Below are 17176 nucleotides of genomic sequence, written 5' to 3' on the forward strand. Positions count from 1 at the left end.
GTGGAGGGAATGGTCTTTGCGGAATGCTGCTAGGATTAGGGAGGGAAATGTCCATCTTCCTTGCTATCTATCTATTGCACCCTCCCCTCCAATCTATCATCATCACATCCCACCTCCATCTACCTATCACCTTCCCAGCTACCTTCAACCAGTCCCACCCCCACCTCTCTATTTATCTCTCAACCCCCTTCCCTGTGCCACCCCCAACAATCTTGATGAAGTGCTTATGCCCGAAACATTGATTTTCTTTCTCCTTAGATGCTGCCTGACCTGTACTTTTCAAGTGTCACACTTTTTGACTCAAATCCTATCTGTGTAGAATAGGCATTGAGGGTCATCAATTTAAGGTCTCCTAGTGAGATCGAGGAGCAAGGTTAGAAATTTCTTTACATAGTATTTGTTACTTTCCCACAGTGATGTTTAAAGTTAAACGTGAATACGTATTTGAAGCAGAGGAAGATTCAAAGTTGAGGTAAGAGCGGGGCAGTAAGATTAGATTTGGATTGCTCAGTGAAAAGCTGAATGGAGCTGGGATTCTGTTCTGGAACATTTTATAGCTGTGAAGAGGTAACCTTCTTTTTCCCCAAGAAAATTATTAGTCCACCTGATTATTTGAAGGGAGAGTTAAAATGAGCACAGTTGTTTTTTTTCTGGAAGTAGATGCATTCCCTTGACCTGGAGTGTACAGGAAAATTGTGTTTTAGAGAAAATAGATGAACAGACAGAATTTGGCTATGTTAAATATTAATCTCGTTCCTTGGTCATTTTCCTTTTAGAATTTCTAAATATGGATCTCAGTGATGCCAATTTACAATCCCTATCTGAATTTCTGAAGAAAACTCTTGACCCTGATCCAGCAGTTAGGAGGCCAGGTAATCGTCTTTGTTACTAAAAAATATTTGGAGCATATAGCGTCTGTCCCTATGTTCTTGACATGCTTATTCTTTAGAAGAACAGATTACTTGACATTCATTTATTCATTGTATCTTACTATATGCAAATACTTTTATTACTTATGTATATTGACTACACATTAAACAAGTAATAAGATTTGAACCTTGGCTGTGGTAACTCTTTCTTATTGATTAGAAATGCTCTGAAGACTTGAATGCAAAATCTAGTCCACCCAAACTCGGTATATGACTAGAAAACACTGTAGTCAGAGCTATCTTAAATGTAATCAAATTGAAGTACCATCTTGTAGTGGAGTAGCAAGTTGTTATTTGGTTCAGCAAGCCATACTAAGTTAATTTTAAATTGACAATCCTGCCTTGTAGTATTAATTTGATTTTAATTTATCTCCAAACTAGCATTGAACTGAATTATGCATGTTCACTTGTCCTCTATAGTAACTTCTTGGACAGATCTATCTTTATTAATTAAAATCAATTTGTATTTCCTTTTTGTCTTCGCTGTTGCCATCACACGCCACCCTATAACTTACACTTTTTATCTTTCAACTTGTACCCTAGCATTTCTAATCTTGATCATGTGAATGAATTGCTGAACAGCTTCTGTCAATTCCCTTCATAACCTTGAAAACTTCAGAAATTCAATTTTAATATAATAAGATCCTCGATTGCTCTGACATGTATCTTGTTATAACCATATCTGCACTAAAACTTGAATTCTTAATCTTCTGAGGGACAATAATATCTTTACAGTTAGTTGACTAAAACTTGCAATCTGCTCAGAAATCTCTGGCTACGTCAGATACTTCTCAGTATCCAAGTTACACATTTTTGCACAAGCTAACACATACTTTGGCCAGTCAAACCAGTGAAAAACTTGAACATAATTTCTCACGTGGGAAGTACTAATTTTGAAGAAATTTTTGAACTTTTCATGATGTCCTAAAAATTGTTTATTGTTGACATAGCTAATATTTATCTGGCTATTTGAATTTCCATTTCTTGCTAAGGCTTGAGTAGTAAACTAACTTAATTGATTTTGAAATTTGAGGAAAACCCTAGACTTCATGAATATTTTCTCTGTCAAATTATTTCATTTTCACACTTCTTTCCAGGTTGAGGCGTTGCAGAGAAAATGTTGATCTATCTAAAATGTTTCAGAATGTTTTTCACAACTGAAGTTAAAGTTTAGTATGGTTGAGTAACTGTTACGTACTTGTAATACAGTGACCTGCATTTAAGAAAATTGCATTTAATAGAGACAGTCAGTTATATTTCCAAAAATAACAATATTGACTTGAATTTTAATGTTATGGGCCTTAGTACCTAAAGACTCCATTCATTTTTGGATGCACCATCTGTATTAAGACTTTCTCTCAATTTATCTCAATGCAGAAATTGAAGTAGTAGAACAGAAGATTGCTCCTTTTGAGTAAACCTTACAGTTTCCCTTGTGGAGTCAGCCAAGCAAGACCCAGAAGATAATTTTGTCTTGATTTCAGTGTTACTTTGAACAGCTAGGCTCCCTCATAGAAGTTAGTAAGAAGTCAGATGGATTCACTGAACATTGTACATGCATGAATACACTTAGACAATGCATTACACGTACCCAGGAAAGACCATTAATGTCCATTGCTTCCATCTGAAAAGTCACAGATGCTTTTGTTGTCATTTTAGTGACTGTGTATTTTTTTTGAAAAAAGCAACGTAACATGTCTCATTGTTTGTAAATATAATACTTTTCACCGACTGTCGAGTCACTATCATCATTTCCCCTTTACTTATTGCAAGTTTTTGTTCATTGCTATGAATACTTCACAGAATTAGTTATGCCATGTTATACGAGCCATCACAAACTTATTTATGCATACATACCTACGACAAGTATTATGGATTGTATTGATATATTGAAAACAAAAGTTTTCATTTTTGGGATTCAGAATATTTCCCATCTTTCTTGGTCTTTGGGTAGTCAGCCAGTAAGTGCAGAACTACACTCAAACGTTGGAATGGTAATTACCTTCCTTGGGGACAATTCTGACCCAATTGGACTACTATGACAACAATCAGATTTTCTGCAATTTTTACTTGGTGTCACATAGTATAGCAAAATTATTGATTTCCATGCTGGAGCTTGAACTTAGAATTCAATCTCTCCATTCTACTGCATATCATGAAGCAATAGGTTTCAGTTTTCTTAATTTGGTGGTAAAATGTCTGGTCATTGTCTAGGTTAAGTCTCATTCAACTTCAGTCATGCAGTAAAAATGGGAATTTTATTTTCTTGATGTGTGAGATAGAAAGTTTTCAAGGAACTTAAAATGCTTATGTTCATGTTTAAAATGAATTGTAGAATTTTGTAATTTTAAGGCAGTTGGGAATCTAATTGAAAACCGTCATAACATTTTAATTGATTTATTAATATGTGTCCCATGAGTGGAAATCAATAGTACTCCAAGTATAATAAGTTTGTGTTTCCCCAATTTAGTTTTAAGGTGTTCTACTCCAGTTAATGATCTTTTGACAGTTGGTAATTGCACATCTTGTCCTTGAAGAATTATTGAGAGGGATAAGTGTATTTCATGCATTAATTTCATGAATTAATCTTAATAAGTAGATCTGAAAAATCCTGCTTTCTTGGCTCATATTTAACTTTCAGTTCTTGTTTTTCAGCTGAAAAGTTCCTGGAATCAGTGGAGAGAAGCCAGAATTATCCATTGTTACTGCTAACTCTCATTGAAAAGTCTCAAGACAATGTCATGAAAGTGTGTTCAAGTGTAACTTTCAAGAACTACATTAAAAGAAATTGGCGAATTGTAAGTGATCTGTGAGAGTCAATTGGCCATTTGATTTTGAGGTGACATATGGGTGTTCAAGTCATTCCTTCAATGCTGTGTAAACAAACAAATTGATTCAAAGTAAAAGGTTCTTGAGGAAGTTGAAGAATTTATAAAATTCTAAACTTGTGATTCTGTAATTATTGAGTATGCTACAACAGGCATTTGGGTATTTAATATATATATTATTATTAAATATTCTCTGCACAATTTAATGATTTTAGGAATTCTTTTTTGGTGAAATTAATTAATCCTTTCTGTTCAAATCCTGCTTGGGCAGGTGACTGAGATGTGAATCTGAGCATCTTTTAATGCTGTTTCAGAAGTAGCAATGGAAAATATGCAGAAGTAGTCAGATTTGTGATTTTCACTATAGGTATATGTTGTGGTTTTGTTTGCCGAGCTGGGAATTTGTGTTGCAGACATTTCGTCCCCTGTCTAGGTGACATCCTCAGTGCTTGGGACCCTCCTGTGAAGCGCTTCTGTGATCTTTCCTCCGGTATTTGTAGTGGTTTGAATCTGCCGCTTCCGGTTGTCAGTTCCACCTGTCTGCTGCAGTGGTCAGTATATTGGGTCCAGGTCGATATGCTTATTATTTGAATCTGTGGATGAGTGTCATGCCTCTAGGAATTCCCTGGCTGTTCTCTGTTTGGCTTGTCCTCTAATAGTAGTATTGTCCCAGTCGAATTCAGGTTGCTTGTCATCAGCGTGTGTGGCTGCTAAGGATAGCTGGTCGTGTCGTTTCGTGACTAGTCAGTGTTCATGGATGCGGATCGTTAGCTGTCTTCCTGTTTGTCCAATGTAGTGTTTTGTGCAGTCCTTGCATGGGATTTTGTACACAACATTGGTTTTGCTCATGCTGGGTATTGGGTCCTTCGTTCTGGTGAGTTGTTGTCTGAGAGTGGCTGTTGGTTTGTGTGCTGTTATGAGTCCTAGTGGTCGCACTAGTCTGGCTGTCAGTTCAGAAATGCTCTTGATGTATGGTAGTGTGGCTAGTCCTTTGAGTTGCGGCATGTCCTCATTCCGTTGTCTTTCCCTTTGGCATCTGTTGATGAAATTGCGCGGGTATCCGATTTTGTGAATACATTGTGTAGGTGTTCTTCGTCTTTTTGCAGTTCTGGTGTACTGCAGTGTGTTGTGGCCCTTTTGAATAGTGTCTTGATGCAACTTCTTTTGTGTGTATTGGGGTGGTTGCTTTCGTAGTTTAGGACTTGGTCTGTGTGTGTGGTTTTCAGGAAAGCAATCACCCCAACACACACAAAAGAAGTTGCATCAAGACACTATCCAAAAGGGCCACAACACACTGCAGTACACCAGAACTGCAAAAAGACAAAGAAGAACACCTACACAATGTATTTGCCAAAATCGGATACCCGCACAATTTCATCAACAGATGCCAAAGGGAAAGACAACGGAATGAGGACATGCCGCAACCCAAAGGACTAGCCACATTACCATACATCAAGAGCATTTCCGAACTGTCAGTCAGACTAGTGCGACCACTAGGACTCATAACAGCACACAAACCAACAGCCACTCTCAGACAACAACTCACCAGAACGAAGGACCCAATACCCAGCATGAACAAAACCAATGTTGTGTACAAAATCCCATGCAAGGACTGCACAAAACACTACATAGGACAAACAGGAAGACAGCTAACGACCCGCATCCATGAACACTGACTAGTCACGAAACGACACGACCAGCTATCCTTAGCAGCCACACACGCTGGTGACAAGCAACATGAATTCGACTGGGACAACACTAACATTATAGGACAAGCCAAACAGGGAATTCCTAGAGGCATGACACTCATCCACAGATTCAATCAATAAGCACATCGATCTGGACCCAATATACTGACCACTGCAGCGGACAGCTGGGACTGACGACCGGAAGTGGCGGATTCAAACCACTACAAATGCCAGAGGAAAGATCACAGAAGCACTTCACAGGAGGCTCCCAAGCACTGAGTATGTCACCTAGACAGGGTTCGAAATATCTGCAACACAAATTCCCAGCTCGGCGCACAGAACCACAACAACGCGCACCCGAGCTACAAATCTTCTCTCAAACTTTGAACTATAGGTATATCTTAGTCATAAAATAGAAAAATGAAACCATGCCAATGAACTATTCCATTAGTCTCTTGCATGCACTGGCATCTTCCATACTATGAATCTGTAGATTTCACGCTTCCGATATACACCTGGCCAACCTCCCCTGTTCTACCAACCATAAATATGAGATCGTCCAACAATCTGTAGCCAGTGCCCTCATCCATCAAATCTTATTCCGACATCTTCCTCTGTTCAGTAACCTTCATTGATTCCTGGTAAAGCAACATCTTGATTCTGCAATTCTCTTCATTGCTTTCAACTCCCATTGTGATCTTGCCTCTCCTCAGTTCTGCAGCCCTCCAAGGTACCTGTACTGCTGCAAATTCTGGCCTCAGAGCATCTCCAATTTTATTAGCTCTATTATTGCTTTACTTTTGCTGTCTAGGATTCAGGCTCTCTCGTTCTTTCTGCAGATGTCTCTGCTTCTCATGTCTCCCTTTCTTTCTTTGAGCTGCTCATTCAAACTTCCTTGTTTTAAGAAAGCTTTTGGTCATATCCCTGATATCTCTTTGTGTTTTGGTTTCAGGTGTTGTATCTTGGTCCTGTTAAATGCTTTGAGATGTATTTCTATGCCAAAGTGCAGTATATAAGATTATTGCTATAACGAGAAGAATCATAAAGTGGTGTGTCAGCTGTATCTATTTACCAAAACTTGTTTCTTAGTTCAGGTTATGTTAGTTATATCCAGTTCCAGAGCCTCTTGTAGAAATCAGTGCACAAACTGAATGCCAGTGTAGCTGACCTTGACATTAAGATAACATGTACCCAATTGTACTCGCAGCGGTAAGACAAAGGTAGCTTTGAGATTCAAGCTAATCCCTCCAGTAGCTCTGGAAGATGGTTATGCCTGTCTATTCATGTGTAGCCTTGGGTTGTGGCTGCAGCTGTGCCTTTCTTCAACATCTTTGTGATCACCCTCCTTCTGCTTCATCATTAATTCCTTCTGTCCTAATGTGAGAAGTAAGCCTTACTAATTATTCCAATGTTCAGTGCCAGACAAGGCACGCCAAATTATTAAGCAGCCCATTTGATATCTTCAGCAGGATCTGAATAATATCCAATAACATTCAGCCGAGAAGTTTTGGCTTACTAACAATTCGAGATAATTACTTTCTAATCACCCTGTACAGAGATGTTACTACATACCTTGAGAACAGGTGAGACTTGAACCAGGGCCTTTTCGCTCAGAAAGAGGGACACAACCACTGCGCAACAAGAGCCCCTCCAAGTACTAGATAGTTACCATCACCAACGATGAGATTCATACATTTTACATAATCCCTAAGAACCTCGCTACAACATTTTACGGCTGTCATCAATAATTGATTGAATAGGACTTTCCAAAATATCCAGCCTCTATTCATAAAGAGTGGTTCATCTCTTCACACCCGAAAGCTTTCAGCTTCCTATGTGATTTAATTCAGGTGTATAATAAGACCATAAGACATAGGAGTGGGAATAAGGTCATTCAGCCCATCGCATCCACTCCGCCAATTAATCATACCCACACTCTCCCCATAGCCCTTAATTCCTTGCAAGATCAAGTTCTTATCAAGCTCTCCCTTGAAGACATTTAATGTGCTGGCCTCCACTGCATTCCGTGGCAGTGAATTCCACAGGCCCACCACTCACTGGGTGAAGAAGTATCTTCTCATTTCCCTTCTAAATTGACTCTCTCTAATTCTAAGTCTGTGCCCGCGGGTCCAAGTCTCCCTGCCTAATGGAAACAAATCCCCAATGTCCACCCTTCTAAGCCATGCATTATTTTGTAAGTTTCTATTAGATCTCCCCTCAACCTTCAAAACTCAATGCAATCCCAGGATCCTCAGCCGTTTACCATATGTTAGGCCTACCATTCCAGGGATCATCTGTGTGGATCTCCTGCCTGAGGTGCGAGGCCCAAACTGGACACAGTATTCTAAATGGGGCCTAACCAAAGCTTTATAAAGTCTCAGTAGTACATTGCTGCTTTTATATTCCAACCCTCTTGAGTTAAATGACAACATTACATTTGCTTTATTAATCCTGGACTCAACTTGCAAGTCAACCTTTAGGGAATCCTGGACTAGCACTCCCAGATCCCTTTGTACTTTGGCTTTATGAATTTTCTCACCGTTTAGAAAATATTCTTTTTCCCAAAGTGCAAGATCTCTTATTTGCTGAAGTTGATTTTCATCAGCTATTTCCTGGACCACTAATCAGCTATTTCCTGGACTAAATCTTTCTGCAGCTTCCCCTTCCTCGGTACCACCTGCCTGTCCACCTAACTTGGTATCATCGGCGAACTTCGCCAGAATGTCCCCAGTCCCTTCATCCAGGTCATTAATATATAAAGTGAACAGCTGTGGTCCCAACACTGAACCCTGCGGGACACCACTTGTTACCAGCTGCCATTCCCAAAAAAGAACCTTTTATCCCAACTCTCTGCCTTCTGTCAGACAGCCAATCCTCAATCCATGCCAGTAGCTCACCCCTGAAAACATGGGCCCTCACCTTACTCAACAGCCTCTCATGGGGCACCTTATTAAAGGCCTTTTGGAAATCTAGATAGATAACATCCACTGGGTTTCCCTGGTCTAACCTACTTGTTAGCTCTTCAAATAATTCTAACAGGTTTGTCAGACATGACCTCTCCTTAGTAAATCCACGCTGACTTGTTCTAATCTGACACTGCACTTTCAGGAATTTAGAAATCTCATCCTTAATGATGGATTCTAGAATTTTACCTACAACTGAGGTTAGGCTAATCGGCCTATAATTTTCCTCCTTCTGTCTTGATCCTTCTTGAACAAGGGGATTACAACCGTGATTTTCCAATCATCTGGGACTTTCCCTGACTCCAGTGACTTTTGAAAGATCACAACCTGCCTCAGAACTCTAGGATGTAGCCCATCGGGGCTAGGAGATTTATCAATTTTTAGATCTTTTAGCTTTTCTAGCCATTTCTCTTTTGTAGTGGCTACCATACTCAACTCTGTCCCCTGACGCTCCTTAATTGTTGGGATATTACTCATGTCTTCCACTGTGAAGACTGACACAAAGTACTTATTAAGTTCTTAAGCTATTTTCTTATCTTCCAGCACTAGCCTTCCTGCATCCGTTTGGAGGAGCCTAATTTTCACTTTTATCTTTCATTTGTTTCTTACGTATTGGAAGAAATTTGTATTATCATTTCTAATATTATTGGCTAGCTTGCCTTCTTATTTGATCCTCTCCTTCCTTATTTCAGTGCTGTTGGCCACTTTATAGGCTCTCTTTTTCTTTGATACATTTCCTGATTTCCTTTATTAGCCATGCTGTATGATTCCACACCCCTGGAATAATCTTTCTTTTCTTTGGGATGGACCTCTGTACTGTGTCCTCAATTACACCCAGAAACACTTACCATTGTTGCTGTACTTTCTTTCCCACTAGGCTCTGCTTCCGGTTGATTTTCGTTCGTTCCCCTTCTCATTCCCCTGCAATAACCTTTATTTAACTGTAACACCATGACATCCAATTTTGCCTTCTTTCAAAGTGCAGAGTGAACTCTACCATATTATGATTGCTCCCTCCTAAGTGTTACCCTACTTTAAGATCTTTTATAAAGTCTGACTCATTGTATAGAACTAAGCCCAGAATAGCCTGCTCCATCACCAGCTGTTCCAAAAAGTCACCCTGTAAGCATTCCATGAATTTCCTTTCTTTGGATCCACTGACAGCATTCTTTACCCAGTCCGTTTGCATATTGAAGTCCCCCATGATCACCCGTGACCATGTCTTTCTGACATGCCCTATCTATTTCCTTGCACCCCTGGTCTTGACCACTGCTGGAAGGTTTGTACATAACTCCCATAATGGTTTTTTGCCTTTGTGGTTCCTCAACTCCACCCATACAGACTCCATATCATCTGACCCTATGTCATTCAGTGCCATAGATTTAATTTCATTCCTAACTAATAAGGCAACCCTGCCCCCTCTGTCCACCTTCCTGTCTTTTCGATAAGCTGTAAATCCTTGGATGTTTAATTGCCAGTCCTGAACTCCCTGCAATCACATGTCTGTGATGGCAACACATCATAATCATTCACGATGATTTATGCTGTTTGTTTATCTGCCTTGTTACCAATACTAAACCCTGCACACATGCTAGCCTGCTGCTTCTCTTTCTACTTGACTTAATACTGCCTGTTGCTTTCCTTTTCCCTTCTGACAGCACCTGTGAAGAACTAATAGTGTGAATGTTTTAGGTCCAGTGACCCTTCTTCACACTGAGCAGCTAGGAAAAGGTGGCATTTTATGATGATAGAGTGGTGGAGGGGGAAGTTGTTAGCAGATGGGTGCAAAAGCAACCCAGCGAGAGAGAGAACAAAGGGAAGAAGAAGCTAAATAGATGATAATGGGGGTTATGAGGATATGAAAATGAATTGGCTGTACTGAAAACGACCCAGAGTGCTGGACTTGTCATTTATGAAGAGTAGATTGCAAAAGCATTCCCAAATTGATCTTTATTACCCAGTTAAATAAATTTCTAAGAAATTTAAAATATTACTGGTTTTTAAAAAAATCTCCGCTTATGATTGCATTCTTTTTGTCCTTCAGATTGAAGATGAGCCAAACAAAATCTGCGAAGCAGATCGGGTGGCCATTAAAGCCAATATTGTGAATTTGATGCTGAGCAGTCCTGAGCAAATTCAGAAACAGGTATCTGATTACTACTTGTGCAAAAAAATGAATGAAAGTTGTGTATTCTAGTTTTTGACTTGACCATGTTCTCTTGCAGTTGAGCGATGCTATCAGTATAATTGGGCGTGAAGATTTTCCTCAGAAATGGCCACATCTTCTGACAGAAATGATTAACCGATTTCAAAGTGGAGATTTTCATGTTATTAATGGCGTGCTTCGAACAGCACACTCCTTATTCAAAAGGTATTCAAAGAGTCTTTGCTGAACGTGATGTGTGTAAGATTTCAATCTATGTAGACTGCTGTGATTATTCATTTTTAATTTTGGTGGTTTTTATACAGATGGAAAATAATCCAAAAAACTTGCTGTTTTCTCTTGGACACACGCGCCAAATAGATAAACATGGGAATGAAGGGCACATTGCCAGGCTGATCCCAAAGCTGAGAATCACTGATAATTGTACATGTCAAGATGCGAGTCCAATGCAGCACTTTAGAAATTTGCCTCTTCACCTGACCCTCCCTATTCTCTAAACAGAAAGCCACTTGGTTCACTGTCAGAAATGTTCTGATTGCCACATGCCCTACTGCTTTCAAGAGAAGGATTAGATGTCAATGTATTAATGTTCTGTTATTACAGGCCAAGTCACTGCACTTTAACCTTAATAGATTTTTTTAAAGAATTTACCCAATCAAACTTTAATATCTTCATTGTTTAATAGTTATAAGGACTTGTGGCATACAACACACTACCCATCCCAAATCTTCAACCTAGTTATTTTTGAGGCATTAATGATCAGCACTACATGTACCTCAGAGACAGGCTCTGTGAAAGAGTTGGTCCCAAAATCTAAAGAGATCTTAGTTCCAATGATGTCAGATTTTAGAACAGCATCTGTATCCGTCTATTGATAATTCCAGAAGCTATAATTAAAATTGTGGTATAATAGTTAGGTTTTCTACTTTATATAGCTCATCATTGTTGTAGAAAAATAAATAGGTGTTTTATCAGCTTCAACTAACAAGATAATGCTCAGTGGAAGAAATTCTGTCGTTTATCAGAGTTTTCAAATAGAAGTAAGTTTGGAAGTATTCTATCTGCTATTGGCCTAGATCTGTCAGTTAGGAATGAAGCTGGAGCAGCATTTACCATTGACCACAACGCTACTCTCAAAGAAGCAATGATTACTAGTGCGAATTTCCTTCTTCCAAATGTCAGTTTGCATCTGTGAAAAGTCAAGAGATTTCCAGGTGTCCAGTGGCAGTAATGTCATCAGAAGAGTAAAGAGCTAATCCTTTCAAGTGGTCTGACAGACAGAAAACCAGAAAATAAAAACAAATGTCTTTCAATGTTAATTTTTGGAAACATTAAGTAAATGAGTGGTGCCTGCACAAAAATGGAAATAGGAACTAAAATATTGCAAAATGTAAGAAACACAAGTGTATGTTTTTTATCATAATGACCAATTAGTTGGTGATTAATACTCTAAATTATGAGCTTTGCTGAAAAATGATACATTTTTGTCAAAACCTTTTGTATTGCACTCATCAGAAAAATACAAATTAATGGGAAAACAAACATTTATGCTGCAGATGAGGAGAGTGTTGATTGTTTGGCAAGTGAGCTCTGGTTAAGACATTGCCATATAGAGAATCCACCTATTAATGCTGATTGACAGTTAACAGCTAAGCTTTGTTTAGATTTTAAAGTAGGCTGGTTGACTCTGAATGGTCAGAACCTTGCTCCAGGAAACAAACCAACAATGCGTGTTACTTATTGAGTTGGAACAGATACACTGCATGGACATGTTCTTTCTGTCTTCAAAGACTCTAACCGATAGAAAAACTACCCTTTGTGTCTTAATCCACACCAATAAAAGGTTTACAACATGTGCTTGGAAGACTTGCGGTCTTTTCAGTTTACAGATACTTCTGCCTCCCAGTACGTTCACCTCTTCACAGTTCAGTAAGTAATATTGACTTGAGCCTGTTGAAAACTGTTCCCTCAGTTTTCTAAGAATTCCTGAACGGACGTAGTAGCAAGGCTCACTCCAATGATTCCTTCTTTGTCTTGTTTGGACGGATCTTCTAGTGGCCTTAACTTACTTCCTATTCCTTTTTATAAGAGGGCAAGCTTTCACAAGCATTTTAGCCAATCACGAACTGACAACAGTTTTTTTTCTCTGCTGCTAAGAACATCATCCACCCTATCGTCTTTTCTTTCCCTTCCTCCGTTAAATTGTGAAGAGGCCACAAGGAGATGGCAAGAGGATATAGGTTAACAAGTAATCAGGAAAACTGATAGAATGTTGTTTGTTGTGACAGTAATTGAATATAAAAGTAGAAAGGTTATAAATGATATTGTGATTCAAGGCATTGGTGAGGCCACATCTAGATTATTTTTTATGCTATTGGTCATTTATTTAAGGAAAGGTTTGAAATACATTGGAAGTAATTATGAAAAAGTTTACCAAGCTATTATCTGGAATGACTCTGTGAAAAGGTTAGACTGACTAGGTTTATGTTTATGAAAAATCAAGAGGCAAATTGAATGAACTATATCTTAAGATTGGTGGGTCTTGACAGTGTGATAAAAGGTGTCTAATTTATATTTTTTAATTGTCATTTTTAGAATTTGGATTTCAACTTGATGGTTTGTGTATTTCGTACCTTTTGTACAGGTTTACAAAAGATAGTCAGTCTTTCCAGAACCACTTCCTAATCCAGTATGTATCAGGGAGTAGGAAACTCCTAAAATGATACTAGAAGATGATTTGTGTATTGCTGGATTTTCAACCAAGGAGTTTAAATGTTGAGGAACATAAGTTTTTTTTTTTGGTTTAAGGATTGAGGATTAATTTTGTCTTTGGAAACAGATTGTACACTTTTAAAGAACTTTTGGAGGCCTGATTGGGGTTGTAAGCACAGAATAATTTATCTGCTGGAAAGGAATAGAGCAGTTCCAGGAATAAGTTACCTTGGTAGAAAGGTAGTTTGGACAAACTCCAATCCAGGAGTGCTGAGATTGAAGTCAGCAGACTAAAAGACTGAGAAAGTCTGGCATTCTGTTTTGAGAGTGTTTGTGCAGGAAGACCTCATAGTTCACAGGAAAGAACTAGGAAAATAAATCAGTTGTCAACATAAAGATTTAAGAGAGGTAATCACTTTCTGATATTGTAAAGTAATGGTGTTGGGAAATAAATGAAAATTTGCTATGTGTTTTAAGATCTTTCAAATTGACTTCTGTATTTAGATAACTGGGTTTGTTTATCCTTTTCCCCCTTTAATGTCATAAACTACTGTATTTTTGTTAAAGAGAATCTGCAGCTTAGTGTGCATGTGTTTTAGTGAGTGACCACCATATTAAGATTTAAAAAGATCTGTCAAGCCAGATTTCATTCTGAGATCTGACTTATCCAGTAGTGACATCAGCTGGGATCTAACAATAGGGTACATGTGGGAAGAATGTTGCCTCTTATGGGAGAATTTTAAACTATGGATCACTGTTTATTTAAGACAGACAACTTTTCCTCACTCTAAGGGCAGTGAGACCTTGGAACTCTCTTGAAAAAATGTGAGAAGCAGAGCTTAATATTTTTATGAGAGAAGCATGTAGATTCTTGAAACGCCAGTTGCAGGGGGTTTATTAGGGAAGGATAGAAATGTAGATGACTCAGATCAGTGGATCTGATATTGAACAGTGGAGCAGACATAAATGGTTGTATGGCCTACCCCTAATTTGTATGTTTTAGAGTCATAGAGATGTACAACATGGAATCAGACCCTTCGGTCAAATCCGTCCATGCCGACCAGATATCCCAACCCAATCTAGTCCCACCTGCCAGCACCTGGCCCATATCCCTCCAAACCCATTCTATTCATATACCCATCCAAATGCCTCTTAATTGTTGCAATTGTACCAGCCTCCACCACTTCCTCTAGCAGCTCATTCCATATTCGTGCCATCCTCTGTGTGAAAGAATTGCTCCTTAGGTCTCTTTTATATCTTTTCCCCTTTTACCGTAAACCTATGCCCTCTAGTTCTGGACCCCCGACCCCAGGGAAAAGACTTTGTCTATTTACCCTATCCATACCCCTCGTAATTTTGTAAACCTCTATAAGGTCACCCTGTAGCTCAGATCCTACAACCCTGGCAAGATCCTTGTAAATCTTTTCTGAACCCTTTCAAGTTTCACAACATCTTTCCGATAGGAAGGAGACCAGAATTGTATGCAATATTCCAAAAGCGGCATAACCAATGTCTTGTATGGCTGCAACATGACCTCACAACTCCTGTACTCAATACTCTGACCAATAAAGGAAAGCATACCAAATGCCTTCTACAGTATCCTATCTGCCTGCGACTCCACTTTCAAGGAGCTATGAACCTGCACTCCAAGGTCTGTTTGTTCAGCAACACTCCCTAGGACCTTACCATTAAGTGTATAAGTCCTGCTAAGATTTGCTTTCCCAAAATGCAGCACCTTGCATTTATCTGAATTAAATTCCATCCGCCACTTTTCAACCCATTGGCCCATCTGGTCAAGATCCTGTTGTAATCTGAGGTAACCATCTTCGTTGTCCACTACACCTCCAATTTTGGTGTCATCTGCAACTTACAAACTGTACCTCTTATGCTCACATCCAAATCATTTATGTAAACGACGAAAAGTAGAGGACCCAGCACTGATCCTTATGGGACTCCACTGGTCACAGGCCTCCAGTCTGAAAAACAACCCTCCACCACTACCCTCTGTCTTCTGCCTTTGAGCCAGTTCTGTATCCAAATGGCTAGTTCTCCCTGTATTCCGTGAGATCTAACCTTGCTAATCAGTCTCCCATGGGGAACCTTGTCGAACGCCTTACTGAAGTCCATATATAGATCACATCTACTGCTCTGCCCTCATCAATCTTCTTTGTTACTATATCAAAAAACTCAATCAAGTTTGTGAGAAATGAGTTCCCACGCACAAAGCCATGTTGACTATCCCAAATCAGTCCTTGCCTTTCCAAATACATGTCCACCCTGTCCCTCAGGATTCCCTCCAACAACTTGCCCACCACCGATGTCAAGCTCACTGGTCTATAGTTCCCTGGCTTGTCCTTACCACCCTTCTTAAGCAGTGGCACCACGTTTGCCAACCTCCAGTCTTCCAGCACCTCACCTGTGACTGTCGATGATACAAATATCTCGGCAAGAGGCCCAGCAATCAATGTCTAGCTTCCCTCCGAGTTCTCGGGTATACCTAATCAGATCCTGGGGATTTATCCACCTTTAACTGTTTCAAGACATCCAGCACTTCCTCCTCTGTAATCTGAACATTTTGCAAGATGTCACCATCTATTTCCCTACAGTCTACGTCTTCCATATCCTTTTCCACAGTAAATAATGATGCAAAATATTCATTTAGTATCTCCCCCATTTTCTGTAGCTCCACACAAAGACAGCCTTGCTGATCTTTGAGGTGCCCTATTCTCTCCCTAGTTACCCTTTTGTCCTTAATATATTTGTAAAATCCCTTTGGATTCTCCTTAATTCTATTTGCTAAAGCTATCTCATGTCCCCGTTTTGCCCTCCTGATTTGCCTCTTAAGTATACTCCTACTTTCTTTATACTTTTCTAAGGATTCACTCGATCTATCCTGTCTGTACCTGACATATGCTTCCTTCTTTTTCTTAACCAAACCCTCAATTTCTTTAGTCATCCAGCATTCCCTATAGTTACCAGCCTTCCCCTACACCCTGACAGGAATATACTTGTTATCTCATTTCTGAAGGCTTCCCATTCTCCAGCCATCGCTTTACCTGCGAACATCTGCCTCCAATCAGCTTTCGAAAGTTCTTGCCTAATACTGTCAAAATTGGCCTTTCTCCAATTTAGAACTTTAACTTTTAGATCTGGACTATCCTTTTCCATCACTATTTTAAAACGAATAGAATTATGGTCACTGGCCCCAAAGTGCTCCCCCACTGACACCTCAGTCACCTGCCCTGCCTTATTTCCCAAGAGTCAGTCAAGTTTTGCACCTTCTCTAGTAGGTACATCCACATACTGAATCAGAAAATTGTCTTGTACACACTTAAGAAATTCCTCTTCATCTAAACCTTTAACACTATGGCAGTCCCAGTTGATGTTTATAAAGTTAAAATCCCCTACCATAACCACCCTATTATTCTTACAGATAGCTGAGATGTCCTTACAAGTTTGTTTCTCAATTTCCCTCTGACTATTGGGGGGGTCTATAATACAATCCCAATAAGGTGATCATCCCTTTCTTATTTCTCAGTTCCACCCAAATAACTTCCCTGGATGTATATCCGGGAATATCCTCCCTTAGCACAGCTGTAATACTATCCCTTATCAAAAATGCCAATCCCCCTCCTCTTTTGCCTCCCTTTCTATCCTTCCTGTAGCATTTGTATCCTGGAACATTGAGCTGCCAGTCCTGCCCATCCCTGACCATGTTTCCGTAATTGCTATGATATCCCAGTCCCATGTTCTTAACCATGCCCTGAGTTCATCTGCCTTCCCTGTTAGGCCCCTTGCATTGAAATAAATGCAGTTTAATTTATTAGTCCTACCTTGTCCCTGCCTGCCCTGAGTGTTTGACTCACTTGTGTTCTCAGCTGTACCCGTCTCA

At 39.5% G+C, this 17176-nt stretch overlaps 1 protein-coding gene across 1 annotated transcript in view; it reads left to right on the forward strand.

Moving 5' to 3' along the window:
- The window catches only part of cse1l (CSE1 chromosome segregation 1-like (yeast)), a 49775-nt gene that overhangs the window by 4475 nt on the left and 28124 nt on the right, over positions 1-17176 (forward strand). Inside the window, exons 2-5 of the mRNA XM_060836355.1 lie at positions 777-872; positions 3585-3727; positions 10453-10554; positions 10634-10779. Coding sequence (XP_060692338.1) covers positions 788-872; positions 3585-3727; positions 10453-10554; positions 10634-10779 — 476 coding nt within the window. The 5' untranslated portion in view covers positions 777-787. The remainder of the gene's footprint in view (positions 1-776; positions 873-3584; positions 3728-10452; positions 10555-10633; positions 10780-17176) is intronic.

This window comes from Hemiscyllium ocellatum, chromosome 15, assembly GCF_020745735.1.
Source record: "Hemiscyllium ocellatum isolate sHemOce1 chromosome 15, sHemOce1.pat.X.cur, whole genome shotgun sequence".
NCBI lineage: Eukaryota > Metazoa > Chordata > Chondrichthyes > Orectolobiformes > Hemiscylliidae > Hemiscyllium > Hemiscyllium ocellatum.